At 51.0% G+C, this 19,629-nt stretch overlaps 7 protein-coding genes and 1 non-coding gene across 8 annotated transcripts; 4 read left to right on the top strand and 4 right to left on the bottom strand.

Moving 5' to 3' along the window:
* Positions 1–757: 757 nt before the first annotated feature.
* On the bottom strand, positions 758–1,656 carry BO87DRAFT_437495 (RTA1 domain-containing protein; the record flags this gene model as incomplete). The annotated part of the gene is made up of 2 exons (XM_025627860.1): positions 758–1,416; positions 1,485–1,656. 2 exons carry the CDS (start codon positions 1,654–1,656, stop codon positions 758–760), a joined length of 831 nt encoding a protein of 276 aa, XP_025478999.1.
* Positions 1,657–2,010: 354 nt separating this feature from the next.
* On the top strand, positions 2,011–3,857 carry BO87DRAFT_377225 (uncharacterized protein). Its single transcript, XM_025623493.1, has 2 exons — positions 2,011–2,306; positions 2,364–3,857. The coding sequence occupies exons 1-2, from the start codon at positions 2,241–2,243 to the stop codon at positions 3,462–3,464; spliced, it is 1,167 nt and encodes a 388-aa protein (XP_025479000.1). The 5' UTR covers positions 2,011–2,240; the 3' UTR covers positions 3,465–3,857.
* Positions 3,858–3,995: 138 nt separating this feature from the next.
* Positions 3,996–4,080, bottom strand: BO87DRAFT_t158. Its single transcript has one exon. It is a non-coding gene; the product is annotated as a tRNA-His (tRNA).
* A 3,283-nt stretch (positions 4,081–7,363) lies between these two features.
* On the bottom strand, positions 7,364–7,688 carry BO87DRAFT_70780 (uncharacterized protein). The gene has a single exon (XM_025629497.1). It carries the CDS (start codon positions 7,581–7,583, stop codon positions 7,419–7,421), a length of 165 nt encoding a protein of 54 aa, XP_025479001.1. The 5' UTR covers positions 7,584–7,688; the 3' UTR covers positions 7,364–7,418.
* A 136-nt stretch (positions 7,689–7,824) lies between these two features.
* On the bottom strand, positions 7,825–11,488 carry BO87DRAFT_387400 (putative RNAPII degradation factor Def1; the record flags this gene model as incomplete). Its single annotated transcript, XM_025624815.1, has 6 exons — positions 7,825–10,244; positions 10,322–10,624; positions 11,152–11,186; positions 11,243–11,249; positions 11,348–11,393; positions 11,423–11,488. The coding sequence occupies 6 exons, from the start codon at positions 11,486–11,488 to the stop codon at positions 7,825–7,827; spliced, it is 2,877 nt and encodes a 958-aa protein (XP_025479002.1).
* A 203-nt stretch (positions 11,489–11,691) lies between these two features.
* On the top strand, positions 11,692–13,425 carry BO87DRAFT_70792 (uncharacterized protein). Its single transcript, XM_025629498.1, has 2 exons — positions 11,692–13,322; positions 13,377–13,425. The coding sequence occupies exon 1, from the start codon at positions 11,809–11,811 to the stop codon at positions 13,069–13,071; it is 1,263 nt and encodes a 420-aa protein (XP_025479003.1). The 5' UTR covers positions 11,692–11,808; the 3' UTR covers positions 13,072–13,322; positions 13,377–13,425.
* A 403-nt stretch (positions 13,426–13,828) lies between these two features.
* On the top strand, positions 13,829–14,350 carry BO87DRAFT_309881 (uncharacterized protein; the record flags this gene model as incomplete). The annotated part of the gene is made up of 1 exon (XM_025619484.1): positions 13,829–14,350. The coding sequence occupies one exon, from the start codon at positions 13,829–13,831 to the stop codon at positions 14,348–14,350; it is 522 nt and encodes a 173-aa protein (XP_025479004.1).
* Positions 14,351–14,675: 325 nt separating this feature from the next.
* Positions 14,676–19,550, top strand: BO87DRAFT_360426 (bifunctional saccharopine dehydrogenase/ubiquitin carboxyl-terminal hydrolase; the record flags this gene model as incomplete). The annotated part of the gene is made up of 10 exons (XM_025621555.1): positions 14,676–14,852; positions 14,911–14,991; positions 15,134–15,150; positions 15,213–15,453; positions 15,507–15,709; positions 15,767–15,863; positions 15,915–16,062; positions 16,126–16,395; positions 17,138–17,229; positions 17,668–19,550. The coding sequence occupies exons 1-10, from the start codon at positions 14,792–14,794 to the stop codon at positions 19,548–19,550; spliced, it is 3,093 nt and encodes a 1,030-aa protein (XP_025479005.1). The 5' UTR covers positions 14,676–14,791.
* Positions 19,551–19,629: the final 79 nt, after the last annotated feature.

Here is a 19,629-nt window from a genome sequence, read left to right on the forward strand (position 1 = left end):
GTCACTCAATCAGACACAAACTCCATAGGTTATGAATGTTTCCCTTCACGCGTTCTGCCGTGTTGGATAATAAAAATAGGATTAACTCCGAGGCACCCAATATTTGGGAAAATTCGATACAACTAAGCGGTCTTGGACGTCTGATAGTCACTACCAACCGGTCAAGACTGGATGTCAGGAATGCAGATCGTAACTTCCCTCATTGGACTAATCAGTAAGCAGTTAGCAAAGAAGAGCTGAATGGACATCAGTGAATGTGCTTTTGCTAGTGCCAAGTTTAGGATCTATGGGGCTCTTGTGGGGGAGATGTAGACTGTTCTATATACAGTAATTGCTGCTTCCAAATACTCTTTGGTCAATGCAGGGGTCGAGAACCTTCAGACGGGATCACAATGTCTCTGTGGGTGGGAAGATGTTCTCTCTTTTCTGGCTTGTGGGTTGGTTATCCGTAGCTGGGGCAGTCATCTGTCAGCTTCGTTTATTTTACCTTTTGTGTGTATGATAGGTTTTACACATTGGATCCACTAGCCACTTGTCGGTGCTCTTCAATTCTATTCATGCCCCTCATGCGTCTTTCAGCTATGAGGTCCTGCAAAGTATGCTCGGTTGCTGAATTAGTACTTCTGCTGAGGATAATGCAGATTTCGAGCATATTCGTCACGGTCTTAACTCACAATGTATTACTGGCTTGTACCCAATAACAGAAGAAATTTGAAAACACATAACAATCTATGTACAAAGAAAAGTCTAATAAAACTCATACAGTTGTATCATCATTGCTCCGTGTCGCAAGGAGCTCCATCTCAGGCTTCCCTGTCTGGATATCACCAGGATACCTCGCAGCCCAAATTACCATAACGAGCCACATCAACACACAGTCGAAGACATAGAGTGGCCACTCATGCGTCAGGAGGTAGCCGCCATACCCCATCACATACTCAACAACACGGTAGATTGACCGAACCAGGATGAGACCACTGACCGCGAAGAGCGTATGCATGTGATACTTCCACGGTGACTGTGCTCCGGATGTCGGACGCTTTTGCATACGCTTGTGGAATACAACCGAGACAATGATGAAGAAAACGAACATTCCCACTTGGAAGATAAGGCCAACGATAACAATAACTTTGGATAAGGTCTGCATGGACTCCACCGCCTGCAAGCCCGCTCCGTTGCCTTGAATGAGGAAGGCAAGAATATCGCTCGTGACGAAGACCCTCGTCAGCCAGCGAAGACGGATTATAGAGTATTGCTCTGCGTCGACGCTCCGAATGATCCGACCTAGCGTCATGTATACAGATGCGGCGAAGAGAACTGGAGCGAGGAGGATGAGCACGCTCTGCATAGAGTAAGGCCCGAGCTCCGCTGTATGGAAGTGCGAGATTATTCTTGCGAAGAATCCGATGAACTCAACTGTGCTCTGTATTAGTTGATAAGGCTTTCTTTTGCGGGGTGTATATATCGTATCAAGGAACACATACAGATGCCGCCAATGGCTAAGGGGATGTTGAACCAAGCTCGGGATCGGAATAGCTTGAAGAAGTGGATTCCGGTAGCCCCCAGAAAGAGGACTAGAAAGATAGCCGCTGCCGCAATGGAGGGCATGTAGCTCCACAGGTAGTAGCCCGGCACATAGGGCTCCAGCTTGGCCATGATGGACAGATATAGTTTGTCTCTTCGCTCGGGGACCTTTATCGAGTTATCCAGTTATGGAGGTAAAATTGTTGCGAGATAGGACCTGAATCCTGCATCCATCTTGGTCTTATATGTCTCTTAGATGCCATATTTCACGTGGCTAGACCTCAGAAAAAAGACAATCTCTTCTTGATAGGGTCGCAGAATCTGGATACGCGTATAGAACTCAGCCCTTCTCGAAGGTATCGGACTCGATCCGTGCCTGGCGATACTACCCGATATGGTTTAGTGGCAGGCGAAGTGGTCTGTGCATACGCGGATTTATGAACCTCCAATGCTGGCTTTGCTTGCTTTTGCCTCTTCAAAGCCCCAATCTCTGCTGCATCCCAAACTCTGAAAATAGCAACCCTAAATCTTTTACGGGCCCGTTGTGACTGTTGCTTGGGCACACTTTAAGCTTATCGCCAAATTTGGAGCCATGGGCGGAGATCCTTGACCACGAGGCACGCCAGGCAGGATCAATACTACTCACCACCATCGCCACATTAGGCGCATGTGCACCGGAAGATGCGCTCTCAGTAATCGACCAAGTTTTCGTAAGGATGCCGCGTAGGACACATAAGAAGTCGCGCAATGGGTGCTTAGAATGTAAGCGGCGCCACATAAAAGTAAGTTTGATGGGATTGTCAGGTACACATGTAACATTAACCTCTGACAATGTGCAGTGCGACGAGAAACAACCGATATGCTCCAACTGTCGGTCTTCGGAACGCTCCTGCGAATACGCGGATCCGTTCATACGGGCGGCCCATTCGCGGTCAAGCAAGTCATCAACCCCGTCACCTGCTGGCCTGGTGACGAACGAAATACCCTTGCGGTCGCCTGCACAGCCATCTTCTCTTTCTGACAGTCCCCCCGTCAATATGCTTCACGCTGAATTGTTCTTCAACTTGGTGAACTACACCCTCAGCAGTCTCAGCGAAGGGGAGACCGCTTGGCTTGGTGCTCCAGAAGTGATGCGAATGGTCGTCTCAACGCCCTATCTCATCAATCAAATGCTTGCAATGAGTGCTTTACACTTGAGTATAGTTCGTCCAGAAAACGGAGAGTGGTATCGGCGCCATGCAGCCCATCTACAAACGCATGCATTGGAAATTTACAATCAAAGGAGACTCGAGCTGAACCAGGAGAGCAATGTCCCACTATTTCTTTTCTCCTGCATTCTCGGCATGCACACTCTGTGTGACGTCTTGGTTCACCGCGAAGAGACGAGTTTCGATACATTTATAGAGCGATTCGTGCGTTGTCTCAAACTCCAAATTGGTATTCGCGTCGTGATATCTTCAACTACATGGCAATCACTACGAGAGTCAATCCTCAGGAAACCGCTTCAAGACGGAGCAATCTTGTTCGAATGGGATACTAAACTTGGACCCGAGTGCGCAGGACTCTTGAGGCTCGTTGAAGGGGCTAGGCTGGGCGACTCTATCACTTCCACCTATCGGGGTGCGATACAAGCGCTGCAGATGTCTATGAATGCAGCTCTCAAGGCCTCGCTGAAAAATATCGGGGGTGTTACGGGCTGGCCTGTCATAGTCAGCCCTGAATATGCCGAACACTTGGCAATGCAGCGGCCCGAAGCTCTGGTAATTTTAGCTCATTACGCCGTTATTATACACTGGCATCGGCATTTGTGGCTGTTTGGCGATGGTGGTCGCTTTCTTATCGAGTCCATCAGCAGGCATCTAGGCCCGAGCTGGGCTGAGTGGTTGGAGTGGCCGAACCGGAGCTTGAGTGAACCTGGTCGGTTAGGTGGAATGTCATAATCCCCCTGCGACTGGGGAATTAAGCATATAATGATCCAATTATTGGGGAGCTTTCGTGGGGCGGTAAGAAGTTTTGAAGGCTTTTATAAAAACTATTCTCATACCATTTGCTCTAGTGACTCGGACGTGATATTCTTTCCCTTCAAGACGGTAAATATTCTCTGCCTCATTTCTACATCTATCTAGCGACCCCAAGCACCTTGGGAGAGAAATCCAGAGATATCAGTTGTATGCTACCTAGATATTTACCCTGCACAATCCCAGTTGACAATGAACAGACTTCTCTCGCCAGCAGACATTCTACGAACGAGGGAAGCAGGATGTTCACCAAGATCATGTACTTTTAGTATTCATTCATTCGTCATTCCCCGAAAAGAAAAATCTGGAAATAAATAAATAGGGACAAAAATATTTGAAAATATAATTGATTATAGAAGATATTAAAAATTCCATGCAGAGAGAGAGAGAGATAGATGGTTAGAAAACCAAAAATAAAAAAGTCAATTCAAATCAAGCACACACGCCAATTTTTGGCGCTGCTGGGAATCGAACCCAGGTCGAAACGGCGCTGCGGGAAAACCACAACGTTTCATGATGACCACTACACTACAGCACCTTGATTTGTTTGCAAATTGCCGCTTAGTTTGATAAATAAGGCTTTATCACCTTGATTAGGCTGTGTGCCGCTGGGAAGTGGTAAATGTAGGATGAGTGGAAGGAAGGGTTGTCTACAATGACATTTTACCGGATAGTATTTGTGGAACTTGATCTATGATGGGTCCCCTCCGTTGAGAGCCGTCTTATTAGTTGATTGCTTGTATTCTTTTTCTACATATCCGCTATGAGGGCGCGCGTGTCTTGGGTTGGCGTGCTGGATCGATGTATATATCCTAGAGAGGGTACATAGCCACTTTCCTTTCGGCACCTCCCTGGGCCAACCGAACGAGTCCCCAAACAGTCAGCGAGGAAACGTAGAACTAACTGACATCCATGGTCACCTTAAAGTGGTATCATAGCACCTTGTGCCAGGATGCTCACATCGCACCCTGCCGCGAGAAGGAGAGTAGCTTTTATGATCATATGCTGATTATAGCGGCAATGTGTTTTGTATACAAGGAGGAGCTTGGTGCATTGTCAAGAGCATTTGGTCATTTTAGGAAGGCGCCATTGCCCCATTACAAGGTCTGCGGGTATACTTCGTCACTGGTAGAAGATTGGTATTGGAAAGGAGAAGTAGCCCGGCACACCCAAGAGTGACTCAGATTTAGGTACAAGAAAGGAAACCACATATGCAATAGCGCAACATTAGCTCAGTGGAAGAGATCCCAGACGATGATCTCGCAGACACCAAGGAACCGAACAAAAGTGACCAAACAACATGTCCAACATAGACTATTCACCATCCTCCAATTCCATTCACGACGCCCTTTAAAATAACCAACTCATCGATAATCTTCGACAGGCTCTAACAGAAATTTCGACAAGACCTAGGTTACGGAAGCCAGATTAGAAACGACTGAATAAGCACAACGATCATGGAAGTCTACCTTGTTCAGGAGCATGGCCCATTCAGTGCTTCAAGTAGGACCGATGAAGGCCACCCAAGTGTATTTGTTATGTGATTGCAGCCGCGTCCACCCTTGTTTCTAGCCTCCCGCAATTCTTCCGTCGAATCATTGGGGCCTGGATCGATAGCAGCATTGCCTCTCCAGGTGCAGGAAAAATGGAAATATCCAGGAAAAGGAAGACTGGGTAAAGGCGAGATAAGGTGCAAATAAGAAGCAAAAGGGTAACGAGGTACGGGAATGCCCCTCAGAAGGACCCCAACAGGGTGTCCTATCAATATCATCATTCGAGGCGTGGTAACTGACGGGGAAATCTCAACCTGAGACGAATCTAGGCTGACCCGAACAGTGGCATGTAATAACCCGTGCTCATCTAGCGTGGATGTATCTTCATCATAGCCGAAAATCTTGCGGTTCACAAAAACTCCCAGGAGTGGAGAGTTGAGATAGCCACAAGTGGCCCAATGTTCCGGGAAGATGCCTCTCAGGTGATCACCGTCATAGAGGCGGAAGATATTGAACCTCCTCAAGACTCCGAGAAGTAGATGTGAACCCCACGATAGCTCTTACTGAACGTCTCTCAAGCTTAGAAAGCTCTGAAGGCCTAAGCATAGACCTCCGACAGCTGCCCAGCAGAACCCGATTGACAACAAACCTCGGCTCAGAACAGGCACCGTGTGGGTGAGAAAGAAAAGGGTTGATAAGCAGAGGGGTTATAGAAGAAGAAAAGTAACCTGCCCTCAGAAGACCAGACACGCAAGACCCTGGAAAGGAATCATCATCGAGCAGGTTCAGAGACGAGTAGCTTTGAAAACAGATTTCAAACTTACCTGACTGGAGGAAGTCTCCAACAGGGTGTCTCTGGATGATGGCTGAAGCCAGGTAGGGGGATCTACAGTGGGCAGCCTTAGGCGGTGCTGCGTATGGGCTTTGTTGCGTATGGGCAGTGTCGCATATGGGCGTAACCGCCTAAGGAAAGATGGGCGTAGACAGATGGATGGGTAAAAGAGCGATGAGTAGGCGAGGTTGAGGAAAGAAGAGAGCTGGAATCTGGGAGGAGGGAGGAGAGGGATTATAAAGGAGGGAAGGCGGAGGAGGAATGGAGAAAGTGCGAGTCCAAGGGAAGCGAGAGGCAGGAAGTGAATGGGGACAAGGGAACAGGGAAAAGTGATGGGGGTAAAGTGTTGGAAGTGAAGTGAAGGGAATGAGGTGAAGGTCTTCCTCCAGGGGAAGTGGTGCTGCTGTCACGGCCTACGCCTGGTGTACAGTTGAGTTGGTGGGAAGGTAAATGGAAGGGGCATTCAATATATAGCCACTTGGGCAGTAGGGAAAGCGGCATGTTCAGCTTGTGTACTAGCATGCGAGTGGGAGATTCCGTGGCACTGGATATGTGCAACGAGGCAACTCCCGGGAATAATACCAGTTGACACCCGGGCAACCCGATAGTAGGCTGCGATGAAGGAACTTACCGGACTTCAATGGACATGATCGAACTAGGCAATAGAATGAGAGCCACCTTGTATGTATGTGTGTGCGTACGCCTAGTTACTGCACCTTTAGGGCATTGCTAGAGTTCTAGACCTACTACTGTATTAACCGACTTCCCAGTCAGCAGTTCATCTACAAGTGACTACATGATCGAGTATATTAGCAGGTTTGCCATAGCAGCTTCAATATAGGTGGTATCCATTTGGTTTGATTTCAGAGAGATTTTCCCCATCAACACTCAGCATAGACGGTGAAGGAAAGAGATATGAACTAGATTCACTTTATAATCCTTTCATCCTCTTCCTACTGGGCATGAATACAATTGACCTTTCCCCCAGCACATCTAATTTGATAGTAGCAGTGGAATTTAACATTCGTATGACATGTGTAAGTTGATAAAGTCGATGGAGAAAAACCATTAGATACCTCTGCAGTACCAGGCCATCGAGGCCCTCCTTATATATCATGTAGGCGCGTACTACTTCACTAGCCTGTGTGAGAATGGGTCGTTGCTATGTAGGCAAGATCCGAAGGAATCACCGTCAAGAATCGGACTTGTCAGCTGAAGACTACATCTGCCCCAGCACAAGCCAAGTCAACAGCTACGGTCGTGGTTACGGTGTCGGGAAAGACCCGGATTCAGGCTCGGAACGCACACGCTACCCCATTGTGTCTTTTCCCTCGTCACCGTCTCTATAGTGAGTTACTTTTTGTACACCGGAAGAAAAAGCAAGGTCCAACGCCGTCCCAGTCAATTCTTTGCATTCTTTAACCCCCATCCCTTGTCCTAATCCAGCCAATTTGCATGAACGATGTCCCAACCGAACCCAAAGTAAGTAGTACAGGAAGCGGAAAGTATGCAAGGTAGATGAGAGCAAGAGAGACCATGGAAAGGTTTTCATCAGACACCGAATCGAGAAGGGGCAAAAGCCGGAGAGCAAAGGAGATAAAGGTGGCGTAGAAAAAAAATCATCTGAATATAATAGGAAGACACTGGCAAATGTCGTAAACCGTGAACAAGCAACATAAGTAAGAATAAAAACAAAGCGATAACGTTTTTTTCCATTCAATACATCATGAGCGCAACCCTGCAGAAAAGATCAACCAAAGATGTAAAACCAGCCAAGCTCTCATTGAGAGTAAAGATTACACACTTGAGAGTGACATAGAGGGGAAAAAGTGTTAACAAGTGAATATAAGAGGAGATAGGTTTTCAATCCAGGGCTTGCCGCGCCCGAGGTAAAAGAGAAAAAGAAACGAGCCAATAGGAATCTCATCACCCGGAAAAGATGCAACGCCATAATCCTTTAGTGACCGTAATTGCCTCCCCAGCCGCCGCGTCCAGAGTTACCATAGTAATTGGCAAACCCTGCGCCGCCGTAGTTACCGTATCCAGTGGGCTGGTGGTGGGTCTGGCTGGCTGCAGCCTGGTGGCCGCCCAGGGCACCCAATCCGCCATACTGAGGGTTCAGGTGAGGGTAGCCACCGAATCCCTGCTGGCCCTGCTGACCCTGCAGCGGGGGAAGGCCGGTTTGGGCCTGAGGCTGACCAGCGGCGCTGTTGGTCGCGGAGCCGGGACGGTTAGCCTGGGCAAGAGAAGGGCTGGGTCCCGCAGCCTTCGGGGTATCGAAGCTCTTCGTCTCCTCCGTGGTCACCGGAGGCTGCTGGGTGATCGGCTGGTTCTGTCCGAAGCCGCCTTGAGTGCGACCGAAGACGTCCGACATGCCGGTTGCGAAGGCATTGGAGCCGGCGGCTGCCGACTGCTGAGTCTCGGATGGCTGGGCGGATCCAGTGCGGCCGTAGACCGAGTCACGACCGGGAATGGCCTGGTTGAAGGTGGCCGCTGTAGCGGGCGACGAGGAGTGGTCATAAGAGAAGGCGTGAGGCTGACCATACATTCCAGCCTTTCCGTACGGGCCATATTGGCTGCCGTAACCATATTGAGTGCTGTGAGGAAGGTAGTGGTCATCATATCTCCGGGCATCATCGTACATCGGGCGGTTCCTGCCGTACTGGTTCATCTGGCCAATGTACGAAGCATAGTGAGGGTTGGAGTAGTACGGGTATCCGTAGCCGTAGCTGTGAGCGCCCTGGCCAGGCATGTGCTGAGCCGTAGGGGTCTGAGTAGCGCCAGGAAGGGTGGGGTTAGGAGTGGTGTGGCCACTGTTAGGAGCTTCAACATGGCCGTAGCGGCTAGGAGGCTGAGTGGTAGGAACATGCGGTTGCACTTCGGCGCCAGAAACACCAAATCCTGCTCTCTGGGCAGCGACCGTGGCATCCTGAGACTGACCGTACGTGCCGTAGTAGTTGTAGGGAAGACGTTGGTCGACGGCATAGAAGGGAGAATACTCGCTCCCGGTCGTGACGGTAGGCTGCACAGGAGCTTGGTTGGCAAAGGGCTCCTGGATCTGAGGTTGAGGCTGCGTGACCTGCTGGGTGAAGGGGTCGTAGGGCTTATGAGCGTCGGTGTAGCGGGCGAAGTCAGTGAAGGAGTTTTCAGCGGCAGAGACCTGGGGCACGGGAGGAAGTCCCGGAGCCGGGCGAGCGACTGCAGGGGTTTCAGTGGGCACCTGAGCCTGTGTGGAAGGAGGCAACGAGGCACGAGGAGCAACAGGGGAGTGCTGAGGGGGCTGAGCACGGGTCTCAGCTTCTTCTCTGTTCTCATCAATGTCAACATCGGCGGCATCGCCGTTCAATCCCATGCTGCCAAACTGGACCGCAGCACGATCCACAGCATGGTTTCCTGGCATGACCACAGCTTCCTGTTGTTCCATCACACGACGTTGAGTGCCAGGGGTGCGGGTGCTCTGCTTGAAGGCACTCGAAGGGTAAGTTCCAGGAGCAGCGCGCGTGGGAGTGGCAGCCGCTGCAAGATGGGTAGAGTCAAGGGCACTGCCCACGGTGCTAGCTGCGGTAGCCGTGGGAGCAGGAGGAGAGACATCGGGGATCTGGGCAAGGTTGTTCTTCGTCAAATCATCCTTCGGAGCGGGCACATCAGCGGAAGATGGAGTAGCGGCAGGAGCTTCTTCTGCGGCCGGTTGAGGTTGAGGAATAGCTGGTTCGGGTGCTTTTTCGGCAGGGACAGGAACGGGGATGGGGACCGGGACGGGAACAGGAGCCTGGGCAGGAGCCGGGGCTGGGGCAGGAGCCGGGGCGGTTTCAACTGGCTTCTGCTCCGTTACAGGCGCAGCAGCAGGCTTCTCGGGGGCAGGGGCAGCGGTGGTAGCAGGAGCGGGAGCGGGTGCAGGAGCAGGAGCAGGAGCAGGAGCAGGAGCGGCAGGTTTCTTCTGAGGCGGCGGCGCCGGTTTGGCAAACAAGCTAGCCCAACCCTTCTTTGTGCCCTCCGGGATCACACTGCTCTTGGGTGCCTCCTTGGCGCCATCGTCAACGTTTTCTGCAGCAGCAGGCTCGGCATCGACGGTCTTTTCGGGCTTGGTAGCCGCGGCAGGCTCAGGAGCAGCCGCAGGCGTAGCTGTGGTCTCCTCGACCGAAGTGGCGACAGCTGGCTTCTCCGTGCGAGTTCCATTGGTATGAGCACCGGCCCGACCACCACGACCTCCACGACCACGGTCACCACGGGCGCGACCACGACCTTCAAAGCCACCACGGCCACGACCTCGAACCGAGGGGGCGACTGTCTCGACGGGAGTGCTCTGTACCTCCTTGGTCTTGGGGCGGCTGCGGTCCGTAGTCTTCTTCTTTACCTCGCCCCATTGAGCGACATTGCCTGTGGGAATAGAAGCAGTAGCGTCAGTAAAACCCAGAAACCCTGAGCTATTCCAAGTAGCAGTATGAAAACCATACCTTCACTAATGCGATCAATTGCCTCCTCAAGGTCACCGTTTGCATCCTCCAGAGCGAAGACCAGATCCTCATCAGTCCAATCAGAGAATAGCTCCTTCAGCATGGGCAGAGTGTCCGAGTATTTCTTCTTCATCTGACCAAGCTCTCCCTCGTCTTCATATGCGGTGGGTGCGCCGTCTGAGTTGTCTGCCTTTGTGGATCTGCTACCACCACGACCACCTCTGGAGCTATAGCCGCCACGGCCACCACGGGTAGATACCCTGCCACGAGAGGCAGAAGGCCTTGTTTGAACTTCAGACATATCTGTTATTGGTATTTATGGTTCTCCCGTATGGAGAAGTAAGATGAAGGAATCGGAGAGGACCCAACGTGGACGAAGGGAGGAAATCAAGGTGCGGCTAGTGGGAAGAAAAAGCGGGTAAAAAGGTCGTAACTTAGTACGGTAGCAATGATGAGATGCAGCCTCACGAGAGAGGTCAGCACCAGAACCACTAAGGGCACACAAGGACCGCCAGGATTTTGGGTTTGGGAGGGAGGAAAGAGGAGAAGAAAGAGACCGAAAGAGTCGAGAGATAAAAAAAGGATGCAAAAGACACAAGAAAAGATAAGAAGGAAATAATAATTAGAGGTGAAGGGGGAGGAGGTGCAGAAAGTTTAGTAGGGAAAGACTACTACTTAGCAGCAGATCGAGTTCATTGAATGGATGGGGTTCGAGGTGTGGATGGGACGGAAGGGGAAGAGAAGGCGACTTTCGGTCGGTCGCGTTGGTTGCCCGCGCCCCGTTTTTAGCGAGCATGCGGTCCTGGGCAGTGTTACCTGCTTTACCTTACCGCGTTCCAATTTACCAACCCGATCACTGGGATAACTACGGAGTAGTAGTAGTACTACTTTGCCAACTGACTTAATTGCTTAGCTACGTACAGTGCTACTGGTGCTATTGTAGTAGATGAGAATTGAAGTTGCTTTTTTTTGCTCATTATTGGGGTAGAACTGCTCTCTCTACCTACCAATCGGTTTGTTACTTACCTCGTACCACCTCGCCTGATGGGCGTTCCGAGTCTTTGGGTTCGCTCTGTCGATGATTTCGTCATCACTACTTACTGCTAGTATTATGACGATGGTAATGTGGAAATCAGTTAAGCCAGGCATGTGTTCCTTTAGATTCATGGTGGACCGGCACCTGCCACACTGTATTTATCCTACATCTGTTCAAATTCCGACTGGGCGACCAGTCAACTCAATTGAGGGATAGATCATCTTCAGCTCCCTTCCAATTCACAGCCAGGCTTGATCGCGTGGTGAGGTGGCACTGGCAGCCCTTGCTCACCGCCCGTCGTTTTGGGCCAAAGTCGCTCGTGACTTGCTGGATAAGGCGCAGCCCGGGACTTGTCCCTAGCAGAAGGGGTCCAACCAGTGTCGACAGCCTTCATTTTTTATTATCTAGCTGCTTTTTGCGACAGGCGCTGCATTTGTGATAATTTTCCACTATGAGGGCCTCCCCGGCCGTCAGATATCCTTGGTCTAAATTGCATCTTCCGCTTCCCCGCACCCCTCGTCAGTCCGAGCAACTCCTCAATGCCATCACATCCTCCTTCCGTCGCCAGCTCGATCGTGAATATCCGACCAACAACCCTTCTACATCCGACCGTAATGGAGCTTCTGCCGAGCATCCACCAGAAAATTCCCATTCGTCTGCTCATGCGACTGATAGACTTCTCCACAACATCTTGGACAACCCACTTTTCCGGGTAGCCCCCTCGGCCTCCCCCATCTCCAGTAATGCGTCAGGCATGCGCGATGCGAAACAACGGAGAATGTTGACAGAGCCCATGGTGGTATTCGACGAACTGGCAGCGGCAGGACATGTCACTAAAGGCGACCTTCTCCAATGCTTGCAGTATCAGTTAATGCTTGCAAGAGGTACCGGCGATGACTTTGTCAAGGCCATGAAAGATTCCAACGCAGCGACCAAAGTTGTCAACTGGTGGCTTGCATCAGGTTGGCGAGATCGGTTAAAGATATTTGATCATCGACAGACGTCTGCCACCTTGGTGAAGTTCATGGTTGCGGAGGGCATGCAAGATACTGTTTTGACCTGGTTGGAAATGCTGGCCAATGCCGATCTTCGGGCCTTCAATGGCCATATCAGCCGAAGCCTCGCCGAGCGTGTCGCTAGAAACCTTCTGACAGATTTTCTTGCCGCTGAGAATCAATATGGAGGTGGCTTGTCCTCCGCTATGCGGTACTACGTGCAGGTAGGAGATATGTATTTCTCCATGGGGGATCTGCATAACAGACGTGACACGAAAAACCTTCTTCGACACGCTGGTAAATACCTGTTCCAGCAGGTCAGTCGGGAAGTACCGAATGATAATAACGTGGTGTCTGCATCCGTCTATGAAGAATACGCCAGGGTGATTGCTACCGTGTGTACGGACTTTGTCACTGCCTCAGTGGCTCTCTACCACCCTACAGTACCCGACCCGAAGCCCTTTCTTCGGTATGTGTATAATAAGGATATGCCCACCTTGCAGACATGGCCGGTGGGCCTACGAGAGGTATTTGTGCGCAGTGGCTCGGTCGCGCTCCGTCTTTTGATGGACCAGGGGAAGCGGGGAGATGCCACATGGCTGGCAGGTATCCTGCAGCACGTGTCAGACACGGATAAAGCGAAGGTCGAACATGAAGCATCCGCAGATGAAAAGGCTTTGCTTTCTCGACTACTCCGAGTAGACATGGCGTGGACCTGATTGATGTAACCGTTCTTCTACAGCGTTTGTGGAATAATTTACGAAAAGTCTTCATGCAAAGCAGCTCTTTGACCGGGCTAATTTGCGTCACGGATCCTAACGGAAGCGCGCAGATCGAGGGGATGAGATTCGTCAGCCATGTTTCGCTGCCAGCCAGCCAGCAGCATTGTCATTGCGACAGTCACACCAAAACACCAACTCCTCCCGGCATTAATACTCCGCATCGGACTCCACTCCTGCCGCTAAGGGATGCTTTCTCCTCTTCTTGGCGTGCTTACCTCTAACAACAACCCCGGTGCAGCTAGGGCTTATCTCTTCCCCTCGGGCTGAGCATCGGTGCAATTCTTAGTGGTTCTGTACATTTCTCGATCTGGAATGCAAGAGGGGACTGCCGAGATTGAGTTCCGCGTGAATCGGGCTAGCGCCCCTGATCGTGCCTTAGTAAACGTCACGGCGCAACCTCACCTCGTCTTCTTCTCGGACCTTCTCTCAACAACCGCTCCGTCTGAGCAGATGATCTTCGGCTACTTTTTCATTCATTGATTGGAATACTAGTCGCATACCATTCGCGACCACAAGTTTTGCAGACAAGACGAAGGCACCTTTGACGAAACTTCACCATTTCCCGCTTTATCCAGCAATTGCGGGCAGTTATGGTTTCCCAACCTAGTAATCACTCCAACACATCATCAGGTATGTCAAGGTCCGGTTCTATATGCTTCTCGCCTTGTGGTTTCTCCTCGTCCGGCTCTCCTTCATGCTCCAGACGTCATGTACTGACAATTCAGAAGAACAAGAGCCAACAAATGGCGCCAATCTTCCAGCGAAACTATCCTCCGCGACTGAGCCCGCTGAGGAGAACAAGCCTACTCCAGACACCAAGACCGTTGATGACGCGAAATCTACCGATGAGACGGAACCCCGCTCGCAGGTTCCCACATCTGTAGATACAGCTCCCAAGGAGTCTGTTACTGAGTCGAATGTGGGTGAGAAGCGGGATCACGAGGTGACACCCGCGACAGTGGAAGCGGGCAAAACTGGCGCTGATGATGCAACGGAGCCTGCAATCAAGAAGAAGAAGAGGAATGATGCAGAGAAAAATGGGCCGGAGACCGCACCGCCATTTCCTACGACTGCGAAGCACACTAAGAAAGGCCAAACTACAAATGGGGACAAGAAGGGTGGGCGATCCAAAACTGCAAAGGAATCTGTCAAAAGAGAGCCCCCGACGGATGGTATCAGTAGTCGAACACGCAGTCGCACTAAGGTTGCTCCTTGAAGCCTCCGATTGTTTGTCTCAATGACGTTAGGAATGGACATTCATCAAGATAGACGGGAATTAGGACACCTCTTGTGTATGAGAGTATCAATTGCTTCGAATAGCAGAATATGAACTTGATTAGCATGATAAGCTAAATTGTTTTCTATGCCATTGAGAACAACCCTATGGTAGCCATCTCTGGCACTTTTATTCGAGGCATATTCTAGGGCTGACCTCTCGTAATCGCAGCATCTCAAATCGCCGAAATCGGCGATGACAGTGCACGCTGAGTCACATTCCGGGACGGAACAACCACTCTTCTTCCCCGCTATCACCAGAGGGGCAAGTCTGTGTCATAGGTCCAGCAGCGATAGCATTAATTTCTCGTCGAAGAACATTAAAATTCTGATTCTGAACATCAACTTTACGCAGATAACACCCAATTGCCATCTCACAAACATGTCCTCCAACAAGATCTGGCTGCGTGCCGAAACCAAGCCCGCCGAGGCTCGGTCTGCCTGTGAGCATTGGACCTCAAAGCCAATTGCATATTACCCTAGTATGCTAATATGGTGCAGTGACACCGACTACCTGCAAGGCTCTTATGGATGCTGGATATGAAGTGACTGTCGAGCGCTCCACCCAGCGGATTTTTGATGGTAAGAGGGACACCTTTCTTAATCCACAATTTCAATGACGTTTAAGGGGTCACTACGGCTGGTTAGCAGCTTGTATCCTTTAATGCTTGCCATCTCTACACTCGGTTTTGTGAACCTGTCTAACATTATTATCTCTTTCTAGACGAAGATTTTGCCAAGGTATGCGTGTAGAAGCACGTCACCCTTTTGTTCGTACGGAATCTCACCTTCCTATCTTACAGATTGGCGCGCCGCTGGTGGAGGAAGGTTCTTGGGTGAAGGATGCCCCCAAGGATGCCTACGTTCTGGGTCTCAAGGAGCTCCCTGAGGATGATTTCCCCCTGGAGCACGTTCACATCTCCTTTGCACACTGCTACAAGCAGCAGGGTGGCTGGGAGCAGGTCCTCAGCCGCTGGCCTCGGGGAGGTGGTACTCTCTTGGATCTTGAATTCCTCACCGATGATGTCGGTCGGAGAGTCGCTGGTAAGAACTATGCATGAATATGTACCATTACAGCAGCTGATCTTATGCCTTAGCTTTCGGTTGGTCCGCCGGTTATGCCGGTTCCGCTTTGGCTGTTAAGAACTGGGCTTGGCAGTTGACGCACCCTGAGGGCGAGCCTTTGCCTGGTGAGGTTCCGTACATCAACCAGGATGCCCTGATCGAGTCGGTCAAGAAGTCCCTCGAGGAGGGTAAGAAGCAGTCTGGCCGCTCTCCCAAGATTCTTGTCATTGGCGCTGTGAGTTATTCGTCTTGTCTCTTGTCTAATCTAACAACTCTTCTGACAATGTCACAGCTCGGCCGTTGTGGTAGTGGTGCTGTGCAGCTCGCCAAGGACGTGGGTATTCCAGACTCCGACATTGTTCGGTGGGATATCGAGGAAACCAAGAAGGGTTAGTTGTCTTTAGCCTTTTGTTGTTTTCGTGCACTAACACTTATTGTAGGCGGTCCCTTCCGGGAAATCGTCGAGGATGTCGATATTCTCGTCAACTGCATTTACCTCAGCGCACAGATCCCTCCCTTCGTTACTCCAGAGACTCTTACATCGCCGAACCGCCGCTTGTCGGTCATCTGCGATGTGAGCGCTGATACGTAAGGATCCCATTTCCTGACCTCGGGAATTCCGCTGACCATTGTATAACTTCTTATCAATAGTACCAACCCCCACAACCCTCTCCCTGTGTATTCTATCACTACTACCTTTGACAAGCCTACTGTTCCCGTCACCTTGGCAGGCGGAAGCCAGGTTGCTGGCCTGAGTGTGATCAGCATCGATCACCTTCCGTCTCTTCTGCCTCGTGAGAGTTCGGAGATGTTCAGCCAGGCCTTGCTCCCTAGCTTGCTCCAGCTGAAGGACCGGCAAAACGCCCGTGTCTGGAAGCAGGCTGAGGATCTTTTCAATGAAAAGGTTGCTACTTTGCCCGAGTCCCTACGGGCTTAAATGATGCACTTCTTCAATATCAGGCTGGCTTCTGAAAAAAGGATTTTTGCGTGTATTATGGGTACCGATTGATACGATGCTTTCCTGGAAATCTCGATGGTTTATGAATGTTAGCATGTTATGATATTAGACTATTGACTAGGATAGAGGCAACAAAAAGTGTTGTTAAAGTAATATCATGCGTTATGGGGTAGGCTCCCACGAAGTGTACAAGTGCTAGTGTGTTCGCGTGGTAGTTTCCTTTGTTTTGTGACTCGGGCTGAGGCGGAGGCTCAGGCAAATAGAACATTCGAGTGCCCCTCTCCTCCTTCTCACCCCGATCACACCGGGCACCCCCGCTCATCATTATTGTTTCTCGTGGGGTTCGTTCGGACTTCGTGCTCTTAATCCTGACCTGCCATGTATCGGCAGTGGTTGTTAGCTTGATTATCCGATTGCTTCGTTACACTGAGCCTCGCCATGCTATTACAGGAGGCAGCAAGGGATTTGCGTGCTCTATCGACAGGAGTGAGCCCTTCCAAGCTTGCAACCATCCCCTATTACCTAAAAATATAGCTTTGCAGACGTCTCGAACTACCACTGCGATCTCTTCGTTGATCCTCAGATCTTCGGAATAGTTGAACCATAGTGAATTACCAATAAAGTAATGTGGGGATCATGAACCGCTGTGGGAAACGCCGAAGTCTCCCGTCGGTGCGCTGAGCATAGCGGGCGCTCGGCGCTGAGAAACATCCGAGAATACCAAGGAAAACAGAGAAGCAGCCCTGCTACCGCCTATCCAACGAGAAGTCTTCCGTTGCGGCTACCGCGTCGAATAGGTTCGCCAAATATTCTCGTGTTTGGCATGCACTGGAGTGGGATACCAGCCGCCTCATTACTCTATTCTGGTGAGAACGCTGTCATTGGCGGCCCCCCTCCTGTCTACCTGAAATTACCCCATGCCCTCTCCACACCCTCGGTTCTATGGGGGAACTGCTGCTGACGGTTATCCCGCTCATAGCCATCGAACAACTGATAAAACCCCCCATCTGATCCCATGGACCGCTGAAGGCTGCGTATATGTGAGAGGATACAAGTGTAGGAGGGAAAATCTCGGCTTGGCTCGTCTTCTTGGCACCGGAGTTCCGTGTCTGTTTGAAATACCCAGCTTCATGGCACATCTTTCGATGGATCAACCATAGCATTGACGTCGACGACCGCTTCTCTCCGCCCCCCCAGTCCTGCTCTCCTCAGCTACACAACCCGACACGTATAAGGGGTGATGCAGGAAAAATCAAGCACTGTCGCCGCTTATGCGGCGGGAGCATCTCTTGCGGCTATTGCTCTATTTTATGTCTTCGGCCCCAACTACACTATCGATGGAGACGAGTCACACGATAATTCCCGCAAGAAGAATATTGTTGGATTATCCAACCCCGCCAATGACTGCTTCATCAACTCGGTGCTGCAGGCTCTTGCAGGGCTTGGTGATCTGCGTGTCTACCTGATCCGAGAGCTTCATAGGCGTGAACTAGACGGTTCTGATATATACAACGAACTCCCCCCACCGGATGATATGTCTCGGGATGCGAAGCCGGACAGGATAAGGGAACTGCAACAGGGTAGCATCACCAGAGCTCTCAAGGAGATGCTCGACCGACTAAACGAACGCCCGATCTACAAGAAAACCATATCTGCGCGATCCTTCATCCAGTCTCTTGAGTACGCCTATCGGACGCGGATCAGTCGCAGTCAGCAGGATGCGCAGGAGTTCTTGCAGATTGTCGCAGAAAGGCTTTGCGATGAGTACCACGCCGGCGTTAAAGCACGATCACGAGCGAAGACCATACCGGAGTTGTCGCCAGGCCCGGAGTCTGTAGAACCAGGCAATGAGACTTCTCCCAACAGCCCTGCAGAGGTTGAGGTGCGGATTGATGACGGATCTGAGAACGGGTTGCCCACCATTATCGACAACAAGCTCAAAGAAATCGACCACGAGTACGGCTTCCCTTTCGAAGGAAAGCTCGAGTCCCAGATCGAGTGCCTGTTTTGCCACTATCAATACAAGCCTAACCAGACTTCCTTTGTAAATTTGACCTTGCAAGTGCCTCAAAAGAGCTCTACCACGCTTAGCGCCTGCTTTGACGGTTTACTCAAAACTGAATATATCGAAGATTTCAAGTGCGACAAATGTCGATTGCAGCATGCTCTTGAGGTCAAGGCCCAGGAATTGCACCGGACCCGCGCCAAAGATGACCGGGCTAGGCTTGAGGCAGAGATCCAGCAAATTCAGACGGCCCTCGCCACAAACCCAGAAGGTCCTTTAGAGGGTGTATTCTTGCCAGCTTCTGATCTCGCCCCCAAACGAAAAATTGCGAGGCATATGCGGATAACGGCCTTCCCCAAAATCATTGCCATTCATCTTTCGCGATCGATCTTTGACCACAGCAGCTCTACCAAGAACGCAGCTAAAGTATCTTTCCCGGAGCGGTTGCCTTTGGGTGGTATCTTGAGCCGAGAATGGTACAAGCTGTTGGCAATTGTCTGTCATAAAGGCAGCCACCATAGCGGACATTACGAGTCATTCCGACGCAATATTCTTTATCCACCCTTCTCAACGCCAGATGTATTCAGTTCGTACGCTCAGAGTCGGGCAACTAGCGAAAACCCATCCGAGGCGCCTAGCCCTCAGCTAAAGGCTCGCAAGTCTTCAGAGAGCGAGCCGGCACCTTTAAGCATCTCGACATCGACAGGGTCACCGACCCGTCCCTCTCAACTGCAACCACCCCCGTCGCCGACGCCTCGACCGACATCGAGCCCACGGGTGTCTTTCCAGAGCACTCGCTCGAAGTCGTCAACATCAAAGCAAAACCTATCGCCTGTGTCAGACCCGCACAGCTCATCCTCCACTGAGGGTGGACGCTGGAGCAAGTCATTTTCGCGAGCGTCGTTCACCAGCGATCGCAGTACGCCAGCAACTTCAGTTGAAGCATCGGCCGGATCCAGCAGTCGGCTCCGTCGACGCCGTAAGCAGAACGACCGATGGTGGCGTGTCTCGGACGAGAAAGTCAAAGAATGCAAAACATCCGATGTTTTGGGGATGCAGCGCGAGGTCTACCTCTTGTTCTATGAGATTGAGAAGCCCACGCCTGGCGCGTAAGCGGTCTTCAATTTCACTTCTATTTTATGCATATACGAGGGAAAAAAGTAAAACGCATACTGGATAGATAGAGGAGTAT

This window comes from Aspergillus neoniger (genome assembly GCF_003184625.1).
Source record: "Aspergillus neoniger CBS 115656 unplaced genomic scaffold BO87scaffold_19, whole genome shotgun sequence".
Classification (NCBI taxonomy): domain Eukaryota; kingdom Fungi; phylum Ascomycota; class Eurotiomycetes; order Eurotiales; family Aspergillaceae; genus Aspergillus; species Aspergillus neoniger.